Genomic DNA, 15,959 nt, shown 5'->3' with positions numbered 1-15,959 from the left:
GCTGCTTTAAACCCTCTATCGCTTTAGCTAATAAATGCTTCTGCAATGGGGTCTTTGCTTGCTTGCTTCTTCCTCATTGCATGCAGCTAATGATCACAGTGCTCTTCGGTCAACTTCTTAATCATCGTCCTTTTTCCTTCCTTTTGATGTCAGGGCGTGACATATGGGAGTTATAAACAATCATATTTCAATCTTGTTATCAATGGCTTCAGTGGGTAGATTTTAATGAATCAATTCCCATTTTTATCTTAGAATTTGTATTCAAATTTGCCTTCTTAAAAATAAAAATAACAAAGGGTTTGTATACAAGAACAGAGGAATTTCTCTTTTTTTGTGCAGTCGAGCCATGGGATCAAAAAAAGGTATGCATTATTCTCTTTTTGCCATAAAATTTAAAGCAAAAACAAGTAAAAATATCAAACTAGCACCTAACGAAATTACAATTTGCTAGCTTTTTGACGTCTAGTCTAGTTATTTTTTCCAGTTGGTAGTGGACAGTAGTACCAAGGCACAATCCATCTCTTTTAATGATGTTGTACACTTCCTACCCAAAACAGCAAACAAGTTTGCAATATTTGGTCGCACACAGCTGCTTTGCTTTTGATCTTTCACACGCTATATCTTTACCCAGCTCATATTCGACAAAGATACATCATTGTGCATATTTAACAGCCTTGAGGACAAGAGTGATTGGAATTGAAAATGTTAGACGTACAGAGGTAAATTCACATTGACTTTTTACCAAGTTTGGAGGTTAAAAAAAGTGAAAAGTACAGCAATAGTATTGAGATAGTCTTGAATTAATCTAGTTTATATACACACACACACCCCCCGTTGAGATAATCTTAGATTTTAGTTAAATTAAGATACTTTGTTATGTTTTAAAAAAATTAAGATATTTCGTTGAATTCTGGTTAAATCAGAATAAAATTTTTGTACTTAACCCTTGTAAAAGAGTTGTGAGGAGTTAGAATATAATAATTCATGAGAATGTAAAATGTGAGAGTTTTATGTATAAGTAGGATAAGAACTATGAGTTTGCTATTAAGAAAAAAAAAGCTAAGAGTTTGAGGTTGATTTTTGTAAACTTAAGTTTTTATTGAAATATATATATAAAGCGTGATAACATAATAGTTTGGGGTTTGGATTTAAATAAATTTGATTAGGTTAAATTTGTGATTTTTTTTATTAAAAAAATATTAAATAAAAAATTATAATTGAAAATGCAAATCAATAGATTAAAAGGCCTGATCACATAGATTAAGTGTAAAAATTTTGAACAAAGTTTAATAAATTTTGATACTTTTTAAAAAAGGTGTTTTACCAAAATTATGACAAAATTCTTGCCGTTAAATAAAAATTGATAAAATTTTGAGCATATACAATATTTCTAATAAGTTTTTTACATATTATTATTTTCTCATGAAACCCTATTAATTTCTAAGTTTTGATTTTCCAAATTAATTTTTATATGATAACTTTTAATGGAAAATCTAATGAAAACTTAAATAAGTTTTTCCCCATAAGCTGGAGGGCTCCGCATGATTAGCATTTCTGTAGCACTTTTACTGGACAATCCTAAAGCTTATGTGGCAAACTCCATTGCCTTGTCAGCTTTGGCTTCAAAGAAAGGAGTGAGATTCCTTGTAAGCTTTTTGCGTTTTTGGGGGGCAGCGAAGAAAAAACTACCACATGGGGACAGAACCCATTAATTTCCTTTTCCATTGGGTGAATAATACAGGGGAAATATTGCATTTCTTTCAAGGCCGTGAACAAAGTCTCGAAAGTTGCAATTGTGGTTGCTAAACATACAAGTAAAGGAAGTACAAAAGAATCAAAAGCCTTTCTGAACATCTCTGTACCTGCATAATGATAAAGTCTTGAAAGTGGTCACTTCATTAAAAACGTTCAACGACTTCTGGTTTGTAGTTCACTCTTCCGATCATAACCCTTTTCTTGACCTAATTGACTCGTTAGTTTCTAACCCTCCCCTTGAGGGGGTCAACCCTAGGGTTTGCATATCCCTTCTTTAGTGATCTTTCAGCCGAAAGGAAAGAAGGAAAAAAAAAAGAAAAGAGAGAAGTTTTTGATTGGATCATTACTGGATATATATATAGTGACCCTATATTTGTAAAAGATTGATCAGGAAATTATCTTCACTTTTTATTGCAAAGAAGTCAGTCACGTCTTTGAGAATGTCAACCGAGACCAATCAATGAACATAATAAAGTCTTATGAATTATGATGAAGGAGAGAATCCCATAAATGTGGAGAAAGGTTCAGCTGTAGCATCCTTGTAGAACAGCATCTAGCTCGAGTGGATGATATTATATGAAATGAATCAAATGATAGCTATTTTACATATATTTTAGACATCCTTTGACTAAACTGTTAATTGGTAAGAAGCACTTGACTTAATTCGTGTCTTTTCTCAATGGTCAAATACACTTTAATTCTATGTTATATGGCAGTATCTTCCCTATGGTAAAAGAAATCTTTAAAATTCAAAATTGCTGTGTATCAATGCTGTTAATATTTTTTATAATATATATCATGATTATTGTCACGTTGTCAAAAGAAATTAATATGAAATAATCTATCTCATAGACGGTGCTTCAATTGAATTATGTAGAGTTCCAAAAGGCATTAATTGAGACCTAATGAGTTTAATTGTCCATTATGTAATAAAGACATTTGAGTTGCTTAGGAATAACCCCAAGCAGCTCTCGTATCTTTCTTACCAAGTTGTCAAATGCTTCTCATTGTCAACATAGATATAAAATAAAAAAAAAGGGAAATGAGACTTTAAATTCAAGTTGATTCAACCATAAACACATATGTCATTTATTGAAAACTCGAGTTTAATTACTATTTTTTAGAATAAAAATAATCAAGTTGAAATATGGAAGCAGTAAAATAATTAAAATGTAATTTTTTTTGGGTGTATTTAAGCTGGCAAATGAATTAGAAAAAACTTATGATAACTTTTTGAAAGGTTCTTAACAAGAAAAGACAAGGCACCTGGTTCAAGAAACAAGAAATTATCTGTCATTCCTAGTGATTTCTGGAGCTCAAATTGCAAAAAAGATTGAGACAATTATATTGGCTAGTTGGGTTGGTATTATTATTACTATTAGTATTGCAAAAGAAAAGAGCCTTAAAAACTCGCTTTACCGCGAGTCAAACCAAAGTCACACAAAGCAAAGAAATCAATCACATGCGCCACTGTGGGTAGAAAGAGACATAACATAATGACACTCAATAATAGTTTCTGTCCAGTAGCCCTTAAATTGGACCCCTTGCCCATTTTTACAGGGCAAAGCATGTTTTGCAAAGGAGAATAAAGCTTTGATCAGGTACATTTTCGAAGGACACAATAATTCTAGCAAAATCTCAGTTGTTTTCAATTTCAATCATCATCCCATAGGGACATCTTCTGGCTTAATTCAAACTGTCACTTTATATTCATCAACTTTTGATTTCTAATGCAAGCAGGACTTAATTTGTTCTTTATAAACAACCAAAAGGGAAAGTTAAAAAGATAAAAAGAGTTCATGAGACATTAATGAGCTAAATCTTGCTCTAAGATTTAATTCTCCTCTTTTAGCAGGAAAAAAAACAAGGGTAAAAACAAGGGCTTTTTGATGCCGTTGACTTAATTCTCAACGGCTATGATGACGCTTGTGTTGCTTGTAGGAGACAGAATCATAAGCTTTGCTATCTAAAAAATGAAGGGTTTGTGTGAATTCTGTGATCGATGCCGAGGAATGATGCCGCAACTTTGCGTCTGCAATCACTGGTGGGTCGTTTCACTGCCTTTCTTTCTCTTTCTCTTTCTGAGGAGCATTACCCACCTACTAAAAGGAAGTGGGCTGCCATGACGTTTAAAACAAAACCTTATTATTACTGATGCTAACTAACCAATTAACAGCAAAATGAATGTGTTTGATGAAAAAAACTTGGTTTAGAAATTAGGTTGCTTTTCAATCATTTTTGTTTTTCAGACATAATTAAGAATGGTTGGTTTTTGGCTTGATTAATGATAGTAAAAAGAAGACAAGGAGGGGGACCTTAGGTATTCGATGTTGTAGGATCAATGTAGGGTTTCAGATGGTGGGATGGGATTGGATGAGTGGATTTGGACAAGGATATGAAAATGAGAAAAAACTAAAAGATAGCAGAGAGAAATGGGAAGAAAAGGAGATTTGCTATTGGAAATTTTATAGCGGGGAGAGGTTGCTAATTAAGTCAAGATTCTCAGACTGTGAGAAAAGATTGAGAAAATATTATTGGGGACCCCCATGTATCCGTCTCATGCACTAGTGCCCCAACATTCCTTTCATTCTATTATGAAGAATAATGCATGTCGCCTTTGCTTTTAGAGTTTGGACCTTGGATACCCTACATTTTCAGAAAGAGAAAGGGAAAGAGAAAGAGAGAAAGATACCTAGCTTTGTTGCATCTGTACAAGAAGATGAAAATTTGTTCATCTGATCAAGGACAAACAGAGCTAGCCATATAGAGTAAAACAAAACTGTAGGTGGTAACTCTATGTTAAGTAGGAGTTGTAGCTAGGGACAATGTATGGGGCTAATTCATCGTTTTTACGAGTGAAAACGATCATAATTAGTTCCATGGAAATTCCATAGCCATCTACCAATTGCATGGAACATGTATCACTATCAATAATGCACATCACAGATAATAATCTCATCATTTACTTCTTATATCTTCCCCCTATTCAACGCTTTAATTTGTATCTCATCAACATATGTTCAAGAAAAGAAAAGGTTTGGGAATTCAGATTCTAATTTAATTTCGCTTTTTAAAAGAATTAGTAATATATATCTCTTAATAGTTTTATTTTAAACTCGTTTAAGTTTTTCTTCTCAGCATGAATTTAAAACTTTTTGCTTTTGTTTTTGAAAGAAAAATGAGGTTGCCCTTTAATCATTGGAATGATTGCACATGCAAAAAGATCAATGGTTTTTCTTTTCTTTTTTGTAGTTTATAACTGGACTTTGATTCTTTTGATACTTGTGATCACCTTAGGACTTGGAGTAATATCTAACCTTACTCTCTAGAATCGTTGTGATGAAGAGCAAAATATTGACTTTTTACTTTGAGTGTCTACTTTTTGCGTAAGCATAGGAGAAAGAATGGAAATTAAAGGAAAAAAAATGAAAAAAGTTGAGGATGAAGGAATAAAAATGTTGTGACTAAAGGATGATGAGTCTATTCATCATAGTTGTTTTTCCCTTTGCATTGGCTAATTTGCTAAAAATGAATGTGCTATTTGCATATATGTTAATTTGTCTCAATTAGTTGTTAATCTATTACTTTACCATATTAATGAATCTCAGAAAATTTGTTCAATTCACCAAAATTAGACAATTCATGCGATTTTGGGAGAGTCGAGGATAATATCCTAAATTAAATTCCAATTCTCATTTATTTTATTAGTTACTTTTACCATAAAAAGCAATAATTTCAATGATTCAAATCTCAGCTCCTTATCTATTTCTATTCAATCCAATATCAAATCCAGATCTTGTTCAGGGATGCACATACTTATTACAAAAAGATTACATTCATAAATTTTTGGTATATATTATTATTTTCAAGTAATTATAGTAATCAATATATTACATATATATATATATATATATATATATATATATTTATATAAATAGATTCTCACTTCTCTCTGCCCATTGCCCATTTTGCTTAGACCTTGTTTCTTATTTTTCCTTTTTGTCGACTTGAACAATGACTCTTAATAAAAATAAAGAAAGAAAGTTGAACCAGAACCTTAAATTAACTACTTAAAAATGCTATTAAGCTAAAATATACGAGAAATGTCATCCTAGATTATTTGAATAAGAAGAAGATTTTGCTGTCATCCATCAGATCACATCAAATGATCATCCAAAGATATGCATGCCACGCTTAGTGGACCACTACCCATCCGATTATATATGTGATGTTCCCAATTTCACTTCACACCCTCTAAACATTTATCAAAAAGGCATACTCAGTTAATTTTGTGAAGCAAATTTTAAATGAAACAATGTTGTTCATAGTTTTTCTCGTGAAGAACGAGGTGGTATAGAAGCATTGGCAGAAGGTGGTATCAGAAAATGATCCCTACAAACCCCACAAACCCTAATGTGGGGACCGATCGATTCTTCACATTTTTCTAATTATACCCGCACACTTACTCATTCCAACTGTGAGATTACATTTTTACAAGCTAAATTAATATTTAGTACAGAAAATCTTATTCATGTCGTGCAATAACAAAAAAGAATAAATAAATAATAATCATGATTTTTAGACAATGATAGTCTAATATTCTTTAATTAAAAATTTGGAATTTCGATAAAATATTCTTGAGATTATGGGTTGTGCTATCATCCATTGTATTTTTGGAACCTAGCTACGGGGATTTTAAATGAGCTAAATTGCATAAATAATTGTGTTGAAATGATTGCATTAAGTACCTTTTTATTTGTGATTTATGATAGTACCAAGAATAAGAAAATCATAAATAGTGTTCACAATATCCACTATACAAAAATGGTGTTCAAATTGGTCGAATATAACCTTGTCTATTTTTTGTATTGGAAATGGGGTATAAATATTGACAAACTTGAGCTTCGTACACATATAGTATCAATTGCAACCCACAAAATGAGACCATTAAAGTTTTTATAATTTACTTAAAATTAACATATTATAATACTACCAAATAGCAATAAATAGAATGAGATATCCTAGTCCATGAATATGAGTGTATATTGTTTAATAATTCATTTAAGCAATCGAAAAGTAAATTGTTTTTTTTATTGGCTAGTGCTTGTTGATGTTACTGTGAGTAACTTATTTCTGTCATTATTTATATGTTTTTTTAGAAAAGTCATTATTTATATGTTATAATTATTATTTTTCTTTGTTTTTAAAGATTTGGTCTACCTTGTGTTTATCTTCTTATTATTTTGGTTATGGTCTTTGTCATGTGGTTGTTGACTCACTTGAGATCTTTTCTGTTTTAGAGTTTTATTAGAGGTTGCTACTTAGACTTTGTTTATCTTTCGCTAATCTTCGTGTATTTTATTTGTATTATTTCTCTTGTATTAATAAACTAACTTTATGCAAAGTACAAAAGGTCTTAAGGTTCAGTGATGGTGTGAGCACGCGCTTCAAAGTGAAAAGTCGGGGGGTCTAGGTCTAGCCAATCTGGTCCAGAGATCAGTCCCCACCGCACACGTCTCTATTTTAGTCGATGTTTTTATCTCGCGCACAGCTAGAAATTGGTGGTCTGGTCTAGGTGGCTGCCTCTCTGCTCCTCTGCTCTCTGCTGTCTGCACGGGTGGGGCTGCCACCCCCTCTCTTCTGTCTGCTGCCTTGGTGCCCATGCTAGGGCTGAGCCGTCAGTGGAAGGGGTGCAACTGAGGGAAAACAACATGGATCTATGAAGTGGGTACAACGTGCACGTATTTATGATCAGAATATACAAAGTTGCAGTCATAATTAGGGAAGGAATTTTACTGGACTTTTTATATGTTTGCCCACTATCACATCTCGGGTTGGGTTGGGTTGGATTGTCCAAGGGATCAGATAGGGACGTGGCATTTTGTGTGCCATTCTCTAATTTGGATGGTGACTTTCGCATGAGATAAACATGGAATTTTTTTTCCAATGCCCTGGTATATTTTTATGGTCATACCTAGTGGAACTAAGTATATCATTTTCTTTCCTAGAATTGAGTAGAGAAAATGGATAACGAAGATATCCATGCTTATTGGTATTTTCAATTAAAGAAAATGGTGCTATAATTAATAATTTTGATACAATATTGCGTTAAATCTTTTCTATGAGGGGTCTTCGTTATTCAAAAGCTGTAAAGGCATGGCTTTTGGTGAAGCCCTTTGAGAAGTAAACGAAATGACTTATATAAATCATGGGTTTTCTTTCCCTCAAAAAGAGGAGGCTTCCTTTCCTTCTTATCTCAGTGTCAAAACCTGACATAACATAGAGTTTCCAATTCCATTATTGGCTGGTTGTGACCGATCAAAACTGTTTATCAAACTCTTCCTGTACTTTCCAATTATATAATTCGTCAAATTTCTTTTTAGTTTTCTCGAGTTAAATAGAGTACTTTATTTTCCTTTTTTCAAACATGATTAATTACTCATTTTCCGGAATTCTTTAAAGTTATGTAATACCCATTTTAGCAGTCAAGATTATATGCTAGTCTTTTTTATATTTATAATTCAAATTTAGGATGTATATGCAAGATTGCATGAACATATAACATTAAAAAATATTAAAATATTTCATTGCAAGTAATGTTTTCATGCTTTTAATTATAACACTTACTTTTGGCCCAATTTTGTTTTCTAAAAAAAAAAAGTTAATGTAACACTAACTTTCTGATATTAGTAAAATAATAGGAAAAGGAATGATGATGCATGTCCTGATTTTGGAAGATATAATAAATAAAAATAAATAAATAAATAAATAAAAGATTTTTATAAAGGATCTTGACTTAATTCACTCTCATCATATCATATATATGCCATATATGCAAGAATTAAATGCAAATTACCACAAGTAAATCTTCACAAAATCTCACAATAAATACAGTATCTAAATTCCTTTCCCAAACTATCAATTCCTCGTTATTGCATTAAAAAAAGTATACAAGAAAAAGATATACCACCATTTATATCTCTTAATAATATAAATAAAACCAAAATTAGAAAAAAAATATCCATCAGAGATTTTCCTTTTTCTGATGAGACATATGAGAAAATAAAAAACAAAAACGACGACCCGACCTAGAAAATACAAAGACAAAGATATCCAAAGTACGCTGTTTAAATGACTAAATGCCCAAAGATCTCACTGTTCCCTTCAACCTTGGAATGTATCAGATTTCGTTCTTGTCACGAAAGAAACAGTCTTTAAATTATTACTACTACTACTGCTACAAACCCCTTGTATACAGATAGAAAGAGAGAAAAGAAAAATACAGAAAGAGAAAAGGAACAAAGAAAAGAAGAGATCAAAGTGAGACAAAACTACAAACCACCACCACCCTTCCTTCTTTTGCTTCATAAATCATCAATATTGGCTCTTCCTTTTGCCTCTCTCTCTCTCTCTCTCTCCTCCCTCTTCTTTATTATACTCCTATATATAANCTCTCTCTCTCTCTCTCTCTCCCTCTCTTTATTATATCCTATATATAAATATTATTGAGCCCCGCTTTTTTATCGCTATCTCTCACACCGACCACTTTCTGTTTTCATTTCTCTTACAGCAGAGAAACAAAGACATAAACAAAAAGCTCATTCTTTTGTACCCTTTTGCTCTTGTTTCTCAGAGGTTTTCTTGGTTTTTCTTGTTTGCTTTTGTTTGAGTGTTTCTGTTGTAAGAAAAAGAAGAAAAAGAAGAAGAAGAGGAGGCCGTTGGGAGTTTAGCGTAACTGGAGTTTCAGCTTAGCTTTTAGGACCCGAAGTCGTTTAATGCGGTTCAAGGAAGTGAGTTTTGGAGCGTGAAGTTGTGTTTAGCTTTTGTGAAAATGGGTGAAGCAGAGATGGGTTCAGTGTTAAAGCAGACACTAAAGAATCTTTGTTGCAGTAATGGGTGGTCTTATGGTGTTTTTTGGCGCTTTGATCAGAGAAATTCCATGTAAACTTTTTAGTTTGTTGTTTTCATAACATATTTGTTTGATCCTTGTTTTTCTCTTTACGTCGTTTGCTTCTTCCAAATTTATGACATCTTTGGCTTTTAGTTTGTCTCAAGATCTGCTTTCTTTGCTAAAACTTTTATTACTACCGTCTTTATATGCATACTCTTATCATTTTTTTCCCTCTCATGGAAATTGTCAAATATGCCTGCATGTTTCAATTCAGAAAACAAAATTTCTTTTCTTCGGAAATTTTTGTAAATAAAAGTTCCACAAGAGTAGTTGTTTTCTTACTAAAATTTCTTAGCAACTCATTATATAACCTCTAAGAAGCAGAGAAAGAGACTTTTTTACTGTGATAAACATCATTTTCTGTGTTTGCTACTAGATTCAACGGTAATTTTTTTGCTTACTATAGATTGTACTCTTGGAATGTTAACAGGTTGTTAACAATGGAAGATGCCTACTATGAAGAGCAAATGGGGCCTTTGGTTGATAGTATGCTTCTAAAGTTTCACATCCTGGGTCAAGGGTATGCTCAGTTGTAAAGTATTCTGTTTTCATTTTTTGGTTTTTCCTGTTGTAAATCCAGTAACTGTAGTGAAAATACATACAAATTTGCCAAAATTTTCTCTGTGGATCTTTTGGTTTAAAAACAAAAGGAGTAAGTTTGGAGTATTACAAGATCTCTAACAGGGCAAATCTTGTTCTTTTGTCTACTTAGAATTATTGGCCAAGCCGCTTTCACAGGAAAGCATCAATGGATTTTCTCAGACTCCCATGGTCAAGCTTGGGATTCCACTGGAAATCAAAATATATTTCAGGTACCTTTTTCCTTTCTCTGTTTTTCCCTTTTTTTCTTTCCTTTTCTTAGTTTTCATTTATGGACTACTTTATAACTGTTAATGCGTCAAATCTTGATACATGCTCATAGTCTTTTTTTTATTCAATTTTTGTCTAATCTCCTTGTCTCTTGCATCTGGGAAATAGGCTAGTCAAAGAGGCATTCCTTTTAGTCTATAATTTCACAATATATTTTTTTCATTTTACAGGATGAATCTGAGTTTCAAAACCAATTTTCATCCGGGATCAAGGTATCTTCAATTTGACACTGTTTTAACCCCATTACGTCAGTATCTTTTCTCTATGTCAGTATAATCTAGATTTATTGACAATCAAATATGATCTGCAGACAATTGCAATAATCTCTGTGGAAACCCGGGGAGTGGTTCAGTTTGGATCCACACAGAAGGTTAGTATGAATGAAAATGAATAAAATAATTTTCACCCTTATGAAAATTTATTGAACTGAAGGACATCACTCAACTTAGAAATGGTGGGAGCCATACATGTTAACTTGTTAGGTGCGAGATTTTTAAATTTGTCATTCCTTGCTACCGACATCAAATCCAAACAGTTTTAAGTTCTTACGGATGGAAATGCTGGAAAAATGTCTATATTTATGCAGGTCTCTTAGGAGTCTTTATATGAAACTGTAAGAAGATCTCATATCTAAATTAAAAGGCCATCCACAGATAATTGTGTGATGTTTATGAGTATTTGGAAATTCTAGTTTCAGTCTTATTTAATCATGTTTTCATGGATTCAAATTTAAGTAGCGATGCTAACCTCTGATTATAAAATAAACTCTAACTGGATTTGAGTACCTTAAAGTACATAATGGAACTAGTGTATATGATTTGTACATTTTATATTTAGATTTCTACTTAAGAAAGGCATAATTAAAATGAAAAGGATTGATAACTTTATATGTAAGTAAACATCCATCCCATGCACCAGCAGTAGCACTGGTGTTGTTGAAAGATACTGATTGTTGTTTGCTGCTCTTGCAGATTTTGGAGAGATTGGAATTTTTGGATGAAACAAAGAAGTTATTTTATGCCATGGAAAGTTGTCATGGGCTTATCCCCCTGGAAAATGAAACTTGCAATCTAGATGGATTTTTTGCTTCCCTAGCAGCATCTGGAAATTTTTATAACGAGAATCTGATAACTGAACAAGGTGGCTGCTCTAAAGAGCCAAAAGGGAGGCCATGTTCCTTGACAAATCTCAGTAAATCCTCCAGTTCTATGCGTGAGATTCAAGACCAGAGAATTAACTCTGTGCAACAGAATTTATCTCATCTCAGAACTCAACTGCAAACAATTAGTGCAGAAGCTCAAATCATATCATCTGGTAAGACTGGTAACTGCTTGGCTGCTGATACCCCTTGCGCTAGTACCTGGAGTAGTGAAGGTTCAATTTTGACTTCATTTGAGACATCTTTGCCATCTGAAAGAGGCATCTGGGATTCTCCAAACGCACTTCCTAGAAAGGCCAATGGTCATTTACTCTGTGGAAAAACGGAACAACATTTTCAGGGTGCTTCAACATTTACTTCATTCTATAGCACAGGAGAACTGGTTGATGCAGAATTACCTATTGTAGACAGCTTTGGGAAAACAGCAGAGAACCTGCATTCTTTAGGCTGTACTGGTGGACTTCTGGATAGTGTCGTTAATCTACAACGAATCCCTGAGGAATTTAACCCAGTTGACTTTGCAACAGGTCTCTCCAACTCCTTTACACTGGATGATCTTTCTCAGTGGTTTGCTCCTTCACCTCACCATAACATCAATGGAGCAGGAGCAACAATGACTAGTGATCTTTCATGTTCAAAAGAAGTTACCTCAGTGTCATCCACTCTGGTCGGAGGTGATACAATAATTGACATTGCAGTTAGACAAACAGCTAATTCCATCACGGATATGTTCATATCTAATATAGAGAAATCTACAATTGTTCATGATGATGGATATGATCTGTTTGATGATGTGGGACTGAATTTTGGATTTGGAAAAACTGGGGAGTGCTTGGAAGATATTATCATGCCATTGTTGCATGGGGATAATGCTGCTGTGAGTTCTGGAATGTCAGAATCCATTTCAGAATTGGATGTTCATTCCATGAATGGCAAGCGAAAAGGGTTATTCTCTGAACTAGGCCTTGAAGAGCTTCTAGATGGTGTTAGTCATTCTTCTTACGCTACCAAATCTAGTGTTGAGGATCAATTTTCGACTACTAAAAGAAGGAAAAGTGAAAGTTCTTCGTCTAATTTTCATCAAGGTCAATTTGTGGGTGTTTCTTGCTCTGGTGGGAGCATGAATCTGGTGCAGCATTCACATAACTGGGACAAGAGTAATAATACTATATTCAACAAAGAGGTTCACCAAAAATCACAAGTAGGTGTATGGATAGATGATAGCTATAGTGTCAATTCTGGACATGCTGTTAACGCAACATCAAAGAAGCCCACCAGGAAAAGGGCTAAACCTGGTGAAAGTACTCGACCAAGGCCCAAAGACCGTCAGCTGATCCAAGATCGTATCAAAGAGTTGAGAGGGATTATCCCTCATAGTGGAAAGGTACTAACCAGAAGTCTTTGCTTTAATTGAGTATATACTGGGAAAAAATGTGTTTGCTATTATCTGGAGAACTCTGTGAGGATTATACATTTTGTTTCCTTTAAGAATTGCTATTAGCTCTCTAGTTTATTAAACAATATCATCTAAAATTATGTCTGGCATTAAAGTTTTTGTAAAACAATAAAGCATTTGTTTCATTGATAAAGTGGCTTACATTATTGTCCATGATGCAGCAGTTGAGCATTGATCTTTTATTGGAGCGGACCATTAAACACCTGCTTTTCTTGCAAGGTGTGACCAAATATGCAGACAAGATTAAACAAGCTGATGAACCAAAGGTAAATAGTTTGTTTGTTTATTTATTTCAGTGAAATGTGATGCTGAAGAAGCTCAGATTTGGTGATTGCAATACACTAATGAGTTAAAAAACTTGCTTGAACTTTAGCTTATTGGCCAAGAGAATGGACTGCTTCCCAAACACAACAAGATGAGTGGTGGTGCTACATGGGCATATGAAGTGGGGGCTCAGACTATCCCTATTGTAGTTAAGGACCTAAATCCACCTGGCCAAATGCTTATAGAGGTATGGAAATGAACATAAATTTCTTTAATTTAAAAAAAAAAAAAAGAAGTAAAAAACCAAAGAAAGCCTCCTCAAAATCGGCTAATTAAACAATATTGATTGTTTGACTGAGCCCTCTTTCTTTTCTTTGTTGCAGACGCTCTGTGAAGATAGAGGATTGTTTCTTGAGATAGCAGATGTCATTAGGGGCTTTGGGTTGAATATCTTGAAGGGAGTGATGGAGCTCCAAGAAGATAAGATATGGGCGCGATTCATGGTTGAGGTAAATATGGAAGTTAAAAATTCAAGCAATGTAACAAACTTATATATGATTTCAAGGAAATAATGGTTTAGTGAACGTGACAGGCAACCGAGCAAGTGGAAAGAACAGATATAATTTGGTCCCTTCTCCTTCTTCTGCAGCAAACTGGCACCAGTGGGATTGATTCTGCAAATCAGGAAAGCAGGGCCATGGATGGTGGGATTTCCCTATCAAACAATTACCAGCAACCTTTGCTGCTGCCTTCTGTCAGCATGGCTGAGACACTTCAATAATTAGAACACATATTTAAGGGTTCCAGAAGTACCTTGAGCATTCACATCTAAAGGGCGTGCTGTGATTGGTGTTCTGGAAATTGAAGAGCCAAAACTGAAGATAGAGGAGGTTCTTCATTACATTCAACTGCCTTAGATACACAGTGTATATGGTTGATAGACTAGGAAATATTCTCGAAGGAGTGGCAAGTGATCTATTTGCTCCTTATACAGTTTCTGGAAAGGGAGGCAAGACCGTGGGATATGGAGCCTGCCAGCCTAAGGAGCAAAGCCTGATACAAACTTGTCTCATATATGGCGAACCAATCTGTTTTGCATGTGAGGGGGCTAAATGATGGGTGTTGAACTATAGTTCTTAGTTTTAACTTCTTTGATGCTGATCCTGCCATAATTTGTTTATAAGCCAAAGCAGATGACACAGTTAGTTGTAGGCTAACCGCTAATTATTTTTTCTTGGTGTTTCTGTTGTTGTTTGATTAGCATAACAATCAATAGAAATTAGCTTGCTTTGTCTTTCCAAATGTTGCGTCTTCCAGGCAATTCTGTTACACCACTGCAATATATACTTTCTTCTGATCACAGTGATGTTCCAGTACATAATCAGAAAAATCACTTGAAAATTTTCTTCAGATTAACGTGTTTGCACTGATGCTATCGGATAATGCACAGAATTCCAAAAAGTTTTTCGCTTCATGAAAGCAGAGGGCTAGCATGGTTGCACTAACATATGCTAGAGAAGCAAATTTCTCTTTTCTTTCTCATTTTTCCCCCGTGTCAAATTTTGAAACGGAAGGATTAGCTATGGCAGTCTGATGTAATAGTTTAACTCCTGTTTACCATAGGCAAAGAGCCTTTTCTACCAGTAATTTGGGCTTAATACTACACTCTCTCAAATTCATATGGAGTCCCATTGGTGAAGTAAATACAAAAATGAGTATACACCTGAACTGCTGTATAATTTTATGCTGGAATATGCCTTCTTGTTCGTAACCATAAGGTAGGTAAGATGACGTTTGTGAGAGGTTAACATACAATAACATGTGTGCATTTTATGCGACTTTAGCTGGTGTCTGGTGCTTCCTCCACCATTAAGCTAATCAAAATAGATTCTCTTACATGGATTTGCCATACCATGCAGTACAGGGATACTTATTGTAAACTATACAAATTCTAGAAAGAGAAAGAAAGGACAGAAAATCTCTAACCTTTTGAAATTGTTGGGTTGGAGGATTTATTTCAATTTTAAACCTTAAGTAAGAAAGAGCTAGGAAGGTCAGCATTGGCTTTTAGCAAAGTGTAAAGCTAGTTCAACTAACATATTAAGCAAATGATAGTCACACCTTGAGACATGAGTAGACCCTGCTGAAGAGAGGGTAATTTCTGATAGCTGAGTTTGCCTTTCAAATCAGTGCACTGCAGCTGTGGAAAGACCAACATCAAGAGATAAGTGCTCTCTCCATTCTAGTAAAATCAGCATAACCCAATCCAAGCCCTGTTTTATATCCTAGTGCACCACTTTATTTAAAGATGGGAACCTTGATGGTCCTATTCATGACCTAATTTCCCTTGACGAGGGCATTTTATATGCTTGGGCTGTACTATTTTAAGAATGCGTTGTCCTGCTTCTCATTAATTAATGATATTAATTAAAATTCATAGATTCATATTGGCCTCTCCACTTTAGTTGAAGATCACTGGAGGGAAGGTTTTGTTGCAGTTGCAA

At 34.1% G+C, this 15,959-nt stretch overlaps 1 protein-coding gene across 2 annotated transcripts; it reads left to right on the top strand.

Annotated features, from left to right (window-relative positions):
* Window positions 9,258–14,815, top strand: LOC18606005 (transcription factor bHLH157). Of its 2 annotated transcripts, none has more exons than XM_018118594.1 (10): window positions 9,258–9,696; window positions 10,137–10,226; window positions 10,419–10,518; window positions 10,747–10,788; window positions 10,887–10,946; window positions 11,548–13,119; window positions 13,356–13,457; window positions 13,565–13,702; window positions 13,839–13,964; window positions 14,048–14,815. In XM_018118594.1, exons 1-10 carry the CDS (start codon window positions 9,587–9,589, stop codon window positions 14,234–14,236), a joined length of 2,529 nt encoding a protein of 842 aa, XP_017974083.1. In that variant the 5' UTR covers window positions 9,258–9,586; the 3' UTR covers window positions 14,237–14,815. The 2 variants fall into 2 exon arrangements, with proteins under 2 accessions (XP_017974083.1, XP_007039438.2); XM_007039376.2 differs by having other exon boundaries at window positions 9,259–9,696; window positions 13,353–13,457.

Source organism: Theobroma cacao, chromosome 3, assembly GCF_000208745.1.
Source record: "Theobroma cacao cultivar B97-61/B2 chromosome 3, Criollo_cocoa_genome_V2, whole genome shotgun sequence".
Classification (NCBI taxonomy): Eukaryota; Viridiplantae; Streptophyta; class Magnoliopsida; order Malvales; family Malvaceae; genus Theobroma; species Theobroma cacao.
Note: the sequence above shows the minus strand (reverse complement) of the source record. Positions and strands in the feature narration are given on the sequence as shown.

What these genes read in the sequence shown, in the direction of transcription:
- LOC18606005 (XM_007039376.2), top strand. Translation starts at nt 9,587, where the DNA reads ATGGGTGAAGCAGAGATGGGTTCAGTGTTAAAGCAGACACTAAAGAAT. An exon ending in TTTGATCAGAGAAATTCCAT is followed by an intron (nt 9,697 to 10,136) that starts GTAAACTTTTTA and finishes GAATGTTAACAG; the next exon opens with GTTGTTAACAATGGAAGATG. An exon ending in TTTCACATCCTGGGTCAAGG is followed by an intron (nt 10,227 to 10,418) that starts GTATGCTCAGTT and finishes TTGTCTACTTAG; the next exon opens with AATTATTGGCCAAGCCGCTT.